Source organism: Teleopsis dalmanni, chromosome 1, assembly GCF_002237135.1.
Source record: "Teleopsis dalmanni isolate 2A chromosome 1, ASM223713v2, whole genome shotgun sequence".
Taxonomy (NCBI): Eukaryota; Metazoa; Arthropoda; class Insecta; order Diptera; family Diopsidae; genus Teleopsis; species Teleopsis dalmanni.
In genome coordinates, this window is record NC_051846.1 from 201,625,884 (window position 1) to 201,636,628 (window position 10,745).

General features: G+C 29.5%; 1 protein-coding gene across 1 annotated transcript; it reads right to left on the bottom strand.

Moving 5' to 3' along the window:
- Positions 1-2: 2 nt before the first annotated feature.
- On the bottom strand, positions 3-10,337 carry LOC119667067 (cytochrome P450 4g15-like; the record flags this gene model as incomplete). Its single annotated transcript, XM_038076351.1, has 4 exons — positions 9,999-10,337; positions 9,322-9,519; positions 5,920-6,102; positions 3-31 (listed from the first exon to the last, which is right to left on the bottom strand). Coding segments are annotated over exons 1-4 (612 nt in total), but the record flags the coding sequence as incomplete, so codon positions are not given.
- Between the last annotated feature and the right edge of the window lie 408 nt (positions 10,338-10,745).

A 10,745-nucleotide genomic window follows, 5' to 3' on the forward strand; every position in this document is an offset into this window, starting at 1 on the left:
TGAGTCTTCTTTGATACACCCATAGCGGTTTCTGAAATGAAGATTTTTAATATTGGTTCAGTTCTTTGCATGTATTTATTTGTATTCATATATAAAGAAAAATATTTGTAGATTGAAGAATCTGTAAGGTGTACTGAGACCGCTCCTTCATGAATACAATCTGGTTATTTGGGCAGTCTATTAAAAACAGAAATGTTAGATAATTGTAGATGTATGTAATGTGTACTGGTAGATCTCTTTCTATATGCACACGTTCTAGCATTATTGCCCATTCGCTTTCGTTTTGTTTTTGTTCCTTTCGTCTCGAATACAAAGTAAATATTGAAGGTTAGTTAAAACTATCAGTGGCTCTTACAAGAAACTGACAATTGATTGGGCTATCTATTGTAAACAGAAGTTTTAAAGAACTATAGAAATGTTTAGCATCTATTAATAGATATTTCCAATATTCACAGTTTTTAGCATTGTGTACCATTTAGTGTCGTTTCGTTTTGAATTCGCACCTGTACTCTTAAAATCAAGAAAAGAGTGGCTTCAGAACTATCAGTATCGCTTATCTTTAGCTTCTCATCGGAGTTTATTCATTGCTTCTCCATAGCTATTAAAAACTGTCAGTGACTCTTACAAGAGATTGTCTATTGGTTCTAGAGTTTAGATAATCTATTGAAAATAGAAATGTTAGGCAACTGCAGCGATACATAATATTTACTAGTAGACTTGTTCCAATATCTACATTGGCTGTGAAATCGGTTCTATATAATTTCAACAAACTATCAGTAATTCTTATGAGAGACAAATTATGGATTTTTGTATTGAAGGAATCTATTTGAAATAGAAATATAAGATAACTGCATAGATGTGCATAGATACTGTACAAATGTTTTCCAGTTTTCAAATATACCGACATCGCTTACGACTCTAAACATAGTTTCGAACTAATATACTCATATATATACATATATATATACGCTTCGAGGTGATTATTAAAAACCAATTTGAATAATTAAATTCAATTAATGTGAGTTATTACGATTAAACTATTAAAAGATATTTTGGATAAAGTAAAATTTATTTGCCATAAAATATTTATTAGACATAAAAACATTAAATAAATGCGAAACAATTCCTGTTTTGCATCACAAGACCGGCTTAATACGTAAGACATACATTAAGAGTTCGCTGTAGGAAACCTAAGACAACATGTATGATGACAATTAAGTGCTGCCGTGCAAAGGTAATTAAGTTAAGAAAAATTCAGAAAAAAAATTATACACAAGAAATGGTTATACTTAAAAGAAATATTATGACAAAAAAGATATTATGCTATCGGCAGTCGTTATTATACATTTTGTGGTATCGAAAGTTAATCTGCATATAAGGTATTGGGAACTTCGACTGAAAGTTTTTCTCAATATAATACATTGGACCTTGCTACCATATTTGGTATGTTGTACATCTTTCAAATGTTCCCCATGAGATGTCTTTGATTTGGTTAGGTTAGACGCGTACTGACAGTTATCAGCACTTTCAATCGGTGGCATATATTGCCCAATGTGATGCCCTCAAAGATTATGCCGGGAGCGGCGAGTTGCTAACCTTTGTTATCTTCTATCCTTATTAAACCATTTGGTTTTCCAAAAGATGTTAAGTTGATCCGATAAGTTTACTTTCGTTGTCTCTTCCAGACCTGTGAAAAAATGATAATGGATAGAGACACAGGAAGTGGTTGATGGATTGTACCTCCTCCTCGTCTTGGCAACTTTTGCATAATCTACTTGTTGAAACTCGCCACCATTAGAGCATAGGCGCAATGACACAATGCCCTGTTAGTACTCAATAAGTATACGAACTGCAGGTTTGCTGAAGCCCAAAAGGCTTTTCGTTTTATTTTTGTTAAACTAGGCCATAAGGTTCTAGCGATCTTACAGTCTTCGTGGTTAGTCCATAAATCGTTAGTCACCATATTGGTGATTCCCTATATGATTCTAAATGGTTCGCATATCGGTGTTTCTACTGATGGGATGTCTTACAGTACTCAACCATTTTGAAGTAATTTGTTGGCATACAGCTGGCAATAGTTCGCTGATAACTGTGACATAATAACATAATAGTATTTATGTGGCTATAGTTATCAGAATTGTCGGTATGAACTGTAGTATGAACTAAAGCAGCTATCAAACAATTAGACTATCTTTGCTTTGTCTTAGCATAATGAATGAGATGACTTGGCTTCGCTATTTAAAAACCTGATAATACGAGTAGTACACTTAGCGAATTCTGTAGAGGCAAACTAATTGCCTGGAGTTAAGATGAAGATGGCGAAATCCATTCCTGGTAGCAATAGAAGTAGACTCAAGAAGAATTAAGAATCAAAACCATAGACTGTGATATTGTTAAAGGAGCCCTGATCCACCGTGTTGAAGTGTCTAATAATAAAAATGATGAAAAAAGTATAATGATCCATAAAGATCATAATAACTGAATAAATCATACGTATGACAAGAGTATAATAAGATAAGAGTTCCTACTCTCTATACTTGAAAATCTCTGGTATTGTAGAAATATTGACAAGAAGATCCAATCTACAGAAAGTTTAAATATCTTTTAATAAAGATAATGAAAGAAACACAAAAGGGCGATTTATAATTTGAAGGTCAGAGTAATTGAATAAATAAAAAATAAAAGGAATAGTTCGTACTGTCTGTACTTATAAAGATCACAGCAGTAGCTTTAAACTGAAAATTCTCCTTATGGATATAGCAGCTAAACATCTATACTTCAAGGTTTTTTAAAACCATTTTTTAGAAGATCTGGGTAGATTCCAAAACTTGGCTGATGAGTGCCGGCTCAAAAGAGTTTGGACTGAATAATCTCTTAATCTTAAAAGACGTATGGAATATGTTGTTTGAATTGCTATCATGTGATGTATCAGTTAATGTAGTCACTTGGAACTCCATGCAAATACAATAAAACTTAAATGCTTTTGCTTTTACGAGTATTGTGAGGATAATAAAACTGGCTCCTAATTGAGACTTAGATTTATAGGTTTATAATTATTTAAATGAAGTGCTCATATATATCAATGTGCGAGACGACTTGAGGTTAGTTAAAAAAACCGATACAATCTCATGTGAGGAAAAATAGTAACTATGAGTTATGTAACACGTAATCGGTCAGTTGAAACTTGTTTTATTTTCTTCGTCCGACTTTTCCACAAGTGCCACTTACCCACTTACCCAACAAAGTTTTTATAGCAACGAGTTTTTAAGAGTGAAAAGTTTGATCGCAGCCCAACATGCTTCGTTTTCATGAAAATGAGAAGAAAACTTGCAACTGCGGTGAGTAGGAAAATCTGAAGTTGAAAATTTATGAAGAAAAGCAGTGACAAGATATTTTGTTGTTTTTTATGAAAATTATGCAATTTTTAGTGCGGTTCATTGTGTTTTCGCAATGGAAAATATATCTCTTTGAATATTAATGAAAATTGACAATACGTAACTTAAAGTAAAAGAAATTGAAATTAGATTTGCATTATAATAACTCATGCTTCAATAAATGCTCGAAAGTTAAATTTTGTTTGAAATGCATTTTCTAAAAAGTTTTAATTAATATGCAACTCATTGGTTATGCATCTCATAAGTGGAATCGGTCGTAATAGGTGGGTTAAAAAATACTGGCAAAGTTTCAAAGTTATTTGAAAAAAAAGTTATTTGCAACTAAAAATACAAAATTTAGTAATGAACCAAATTTAGTGACAAATACAACAACAACAACAACAACAACAATACCAACAATTCGCAAGAGGTTTAAGAATTTATAAATATACACGTAATGGTCGGGGACGTTTCTATGAATTGCGAATTGAACTTCAATTAGTCTCAAGGTGGCGATAATAAAATATGGTCGTTAATATATGTTATAGTACCAAATTAATTTATTTATATATTATAGAGTATATTTATATAGAGTAGTGAGCAGGGACAAGAGGGTCTTACATACTTCGGGCCCCATCCAAAGAAGTGCGATAAATAAGTCTCCAGAATTGAACTTCAATTAGTCTCAAGGTGGCAATAATAAAATATAGTCGTTAATACATGTTATAGTAACAAAGTAATTTATTTGTATAGTAGTGTAGTGAGCAGGGACAAGAGGGTCTTACATACTTCGGGCACCATCCAAAGAAGTGCGATAAATAAGTCTCCAGAATTGAACTTCAATTAGTCTCAAGGTGGCGATAATAAAATATAGTCGTTAATACATGTTATAGTACCAAATTAATTAATTTGTATAGTAGAGTAGTGAACAGGGACAAGAGGGTCTTACATACTTCGGGCGCCATCCAAAGAAGTGCGATAAATAAGTCTCCAGCACGATTAGACGCTATATACTATATATATATTAATATGTGTGAGCTGTAAAGAGTATGACTACCACTTCTGCTTTCGTTGACGCTATAAATTGGTAGAAATGACTGCCATAGCCATAGTATGAATTATTTGAAAAATCCTACATTTTTTCTAAAATGTTAGATGGGTGTATTTAATGCGAATAGAGAATACAGATATTGATCGATGACATTTCTATAAGTAACAAAGTGAGTAACATTTATACTTAAAATGATAATGTCATAATAATATATATTTATTAAGAGTTACATGATTTTGATTTCCGAGCTTAACTAATTTATATCTAGAACTAAAAATATAGTAAATAAACAATATAAACACCACAGAACACATATCGGTAACAAGTTTATACTTTAGAGAAACACAGATAGCTGATATAATTTACTGAACTATCTGAACTTTGAAACCACATAACATAAGCAAAGAAATGCCTATATGAAACCTTAATGAAAGCCACTTTTAACTATAAATGTGAAATTTATTTTTAAGAAAGTGCTGGAACTCAAGAACTTTAGAAATATCTATGACTATTTACAATAGACATGGCACTTGATATGAGAGCAATGGCAATATATCATTAGTAAAAAGTGTCGATGAATAGAGTGCGATGAAGAGAAATATTTGAAGTTACACTGGTTTGTTCACCATATGTTTTCATGTTAAGAAAGAAATGAAGAACTCTTCTTTAGTTTATTTAAGAATCAAACCAAGTTTAAATACTTCACATATGTTATATGTATATTTGCGCTTCCGTTCAATACTTATTGTAGAAGTTGCAGAAACTAGGACGACGAAATGACATACTTTCTCTATGATTGGCTAGATGTGGCTAACAGAAGGAAGAGATTTTTGGGGCAGTACTTTCTTGACAGTTTGTCAGACTGCTTATCAGTAAAACCAAGAGATCTGTTAAACTAAATAAACTAAAAAGGATTATATTGTTTATCAACATGCTATTTTTGGAAGGTATGTTATATCCAAATTGCAAGTAATTGCTAAATATATGAGGCGGTAGGATGTCTATCTATCAAATACTGCAATTAACCAATATCACCAGCCATAATGTAAAAAATATGATATGTTATATATGTTAGTATGATCAAGAAAACTATCTTAAGCTTAAATATTACTTTAAATGAGTATTTTATAGACTCTCTGAATATTAGTATCGTGGTACTGCAGGTATTTAAATACTTTAGTATGTTAATTCTATTTTTAATACTTTAGCCACTATTAAGGTATATTTAGGTAGGTTCAGGTACTGCAACTATATATATGTTAGTATGACCAAGAAAACTATCTTAAGCTTAAATATTACTTTAAATGAGTATTTTATAGAACTTCTGAATATTAGTATTTATATTTTTGTAATTTAATACTTAATTTTCTAGCAAGGAAAATAAATTTATACGATATTTCTTTAGTTAGCTAAAAAATTTAATTAAGTTGTTTGATGTAAGAATTCAATTGACCTTTTTATTTCGCACTTAAACAATATTTTCCTTGTACTTACCGAGGAGAATCTCCACAGTTGCTTCGCTCATGTAATCATGACAGTCAAACGTTTTGCCACCCTCGGCTTGCAGTTTACGCACAACATTGCGTGAGTTCTCATTAAATAAATCAATGAAACTCTTCAAGACATTCAGATGGAATGTGGGTGCAATCAATTTGCGATGGGAACGCCATTTCGAGCCTACGAAAAAAGAGCATATCAAATGGTAAAGTTTAGTAAATCAAAAGTATCCAACAGTGAATGCTGGCAATTGCTTAATTGTGGTTTCACAAAGTTAACTATGACTCTAACTGCAATTAACGGTGCTTATGCAGTAATCATTAAAACAAAGCATGCTTATAGGCGTTGAGCAATTAAAACTATATGTCTTTATTGTGAATTTATTGGTTTGCACCATGCAACTTAAACATTATTTTCATATCGAAAAGGGAGCAACGTTGTTTTGATAAAAATATAATATTTTTTATTTGTATCTACTATCGTCTTCTATTGATTGTACTCGTATATAAGGACCCAATAAAGTCTCTCTACTGCGTTGTACATTTTTTTTATATATATTTTGTTTATGTTTATTGACTGTATTTATAATTATTATATGTATTATTATATATGAAATAGAGAAAATATAATAGCACAGATTGAACCTATAAGTCCCGGAAATATAGTGTAAAAGATGAGAATGAACCCCGAGAGTTAGCGAATGATAGAGTCATATGTGATTCAAGTCCTCAAATCGAAGAAATTTGACTTAGACATAATAAATAGTGCAGACATTAAGAAAATGCGGTGAAAAAGTGTAGGTCTGGACGCAGATCGTAAATCATAAGAGTATGGCTTGTAATGCCAACATAAAAAAGACCCTCCTCGAAGAAAGGCGAAAACAGGTCCGAGAGGGAATAATTCTCGCCGAAGAGGAGGTGTTTTAGTCCGTATACTAGATACTAATGTTAGGGAGTCGGGCACACCATTCCGTCGACGATCGGTTTAACGGTGCATAAAGCATTCCACCCCCTCAACACAAAAAAAAAATATATATTATTTGTTGTGTTATAAAATCTTTCAGTCGTACATATAATTTTTGAGTCTTTATTCTTAATCTTAATTTATATTTATGCAAAAAATTTTAATTGCTAAATGAACGCATAAGTAGATACAAAATTTCCACGCTCTATAAAAGTAATTTTGCTGTTGTTATTTTTCTATTATTAAGAATTTGCACAATCTTCACAGTCTTCACAGTCTTCAGCCACCTACCTGATAAGAAAAAAAACTTCTAAATGTTCTGAATGTGCAGTTTTGTACAAGGAAACTAGAAAAAACACACGATAGTGCGGATTGACGCTTTTTCATATCTATCATTGCTCATATAGCGCTCCATATGAATACCCGTATAAATATCTCGCAGAACGTATTTATGATGTCGAGTGTCACTTTGGACAAATGCTCTACTAATTGCTTAAATTTAAATTTATTTAATAATTTAATACTTTTTTGTGTTTTCTTGTTTTCTTGTATTTTTTGTATTTTTTGTTATAATTTTAAATGCTTTTCAAATGCTATTTCTGTGTTTAGTTGTTGAATGATTTCTTTGGAGGCAGAGGAACACCCGGAAAATGTGTGTCATGCGATTTGGCGGTTACTGGGGCGAGCATTGATTGCTTAAATTAAATTATTTCATTTTGTTGTGCTTTTTTTATGAAAAAAAAAAATTTATTTTAAAACATATATTAAATCAGTGAAATTTATTTTTCTTGCGGCATGAAAGCGCCATTATAATAATAAAATATTTAAATTTATATCATTAGATTACTTAGTCGTTGTCTAGACAAAAGACTTTAGGATATTGAACTTGTGGCACAATTTGCAAATTAACATATTAAATAATTATTAATAAATAAAAAATAATTATTTTAAAATAAAAAAAATATTCTTTTTTATAAATATTCAGACAATATAAATAAAATTTAAATATAAATATTAAGTGAGTGTATAATAAAATAATATATTTTTAAAATTATATGTTTATAAAATCCAAATGTCAAATAAATATTTCATATATATTAATACAAAACATTTTATTTTAAAATTACTATTAAATGCAATACTATTTTTTAAAAATTTAATTAATAAAAAATAATTATTTTAAGTTAAATAAAATATTCATTTTGTATAAATTCACTCAATATAAATAAAATTCAGTTATAAATGTGAGTGAATAATAAAATAATATATTTTTAAATTTATATGTTTATAAAATTCGAATATCAAATAAATAACTCATATATATTAATACAAAACATTATATTTTAAAATTAATGAATTAGATTAGAGTAAATTTTTTAAAAATTTAATAAATAAAAAATAATTATTTTAAAATAAATAAAATATTTTTTTTATAAATTCATAAATGTTCAGTGAGTGAATAATAAAATAATATATTTTGAAGACTATGTGTTATATGCATACAAAATCCAAGTATCAAATAAACAACTCATATACGTTAATACAAAACATTATATTTTAAAATTAATGATATGATATTTTTTATATATTTAATAAATATATAACAAATATAAATTTAGTGACTTAGTAACTAATAAAAGAATATAACTTAATTACACGCTATTAATTTATAAAAGCTAAATGAGAGAGAGAGCTAAAGTGAGAGCTAAAACAAATATAGTACTGACAACTCCACTTTAAAAAAAAGATAAGGTTAGTTTAATCTAGCTGGCTGTAAGCCACGCATGGACCTATTGGCCTTAGTGATACCACATAGCGTTAAACATCCATATGGTTTTTATAGAAGATATTTTTGCAAATATAAAGACCGCTTAAAGCTTCTTTCTGAGACAGAGCCACAAAATATTATTTGAACATTTTTTCAGATCAAAGTAATTTGAATCCAGACTCTGTGTTTATATGGCTTTACTGTGTAATAGTTTTTGGCAATCACCTGAAATGATCACATGCGATTTTTTTATTCACGAAGTTATTTCGGAAAACATGTTTTGAATCCCTTGCGGCCATAAAAGAAAAAGTGCTTAAAAAATTTAGAAATCATATCTCAATCAGCCTACGAAATATGTATAAGGAATTACTTCAAGCACTATCGCAGTTTTATTATACTCGGTAAAACCTACTTTGTAATTTATTTAGACTGATTGTTAAATTTTTTGCTGTTTTATTTAATAGCTTTAGATACTTTCTGCACAAAAAGTGTACATATAATGGCTAATAGTTAGAAACTGACAAATATGCACTTCTACTTGTTTTTGAGCTCACTTATTTTTGTGAGTATATGAACTTGTCAATTGTACTTCTATATACAGTTAATGCCATATCCAATATTTTTATCAATAATATATAAAAAAAACAAATATATATATTTTTGTTTACCTGTACTGATTAGTAAACCATCACCCAACCAGGGTTTAAAAAATTTGTATTCCGATGCTTTGTCGATATATACTTGACTGCTGAGCAGAACTTCGACATCTCTGGGATCATAAATAAATACCACCAGTTTGGGTCCAATCCACATTTTAGCGACATGTTCAAATTCTGCAGTTTTCCGTATGACAGTTTTGAAAACAGCTTAATAGAGAGTAAATGTGAAATTATAATTTACTAAATTATGAATTTTATTTTAATGTGTGGAATTCTATAAAATGGAACACAAATACCAAACCTCAAAAGCTTATCGTGAGCAAAAAAAAAAAAATAAATAAATAAAATAAATTAATACAAAGTGAAAAAAATGAAAAAAATGTTTGAAAAATTTAAATAACAAAATATTATTATTAAATTTAATATTATTTATTTTTAAATCATTAATTTAAAAATTATTTTGCTTATTAAGTTTTTTTATATTATAAAAATTATTTTTCGTTTGTTACACAACACTAAACACTTTTATAACTACATAATTTATTGATTAATTAAAATTTTATTTTTTAATAAAATAAAATTCTTTTTTAGTAAATTATTTTATAATAATTTTATTTATTTTTTATTTTTTTAATTTTTTATTTTTTTTTCACACACATGAACAACTAAGCATAATTAGCACCTACACGATGCGGGCCCCACGTAATCGAATAAATGTCCGACAATTGGTAATCCTTTCGGACCAGGAAGCTTTGCGGCTAGCCCATATAAATGGCTTCTAGATAAACGCCAATAAATGAACCACAGTGTAATGGTGGGCAGCAATAAAAAATAAAAAATGCTGCTAGCGGAAATGAGTGCTGGATCTTTTAATACTTCCAAAGTCATTTTAATTTATTTTAATTAACACACTTTTGTTGTCTAAGTACACGTCAAATACTAGTAAATTGAAAACTGATGAAGTTTTCCTTGTTATTCGCAAAAATAATTCATAAAAGACATTAAGTTTGATTTATTTAAAAACTTTTCAATTTTATGAATATTTTCTTCTTTTTTCTCTAATTTCCGCACCGTTTAAAAATTACACAAATCCAAAATGAACGTCCGCGATAAACTGTAAAAGTGCGCCAAAGTGCGGTGCACTTTTATAGTTTAATCGGTTCTCTGATCTCGACTTAGTCTACGAATCGCCATAATCACTGCTCGCCATAAAGCTGTGGTACTACACGTACATCTGTGTGCCCATGTTAGATACTTTTTTAAATAAATTTGCAATTTTCATTGCAATTTCTCTCAAATCAGTGCCGAAGTGAGATACGAGCACAATAGTGAGAGCTTGTGTAGATTGGCTTCGACCACTCTCACTTTTAGTTACGCATTTCTAAATTGCCTGAATAAAAATCAACATGTGGAGCCAGCGCCACAGACAGAAG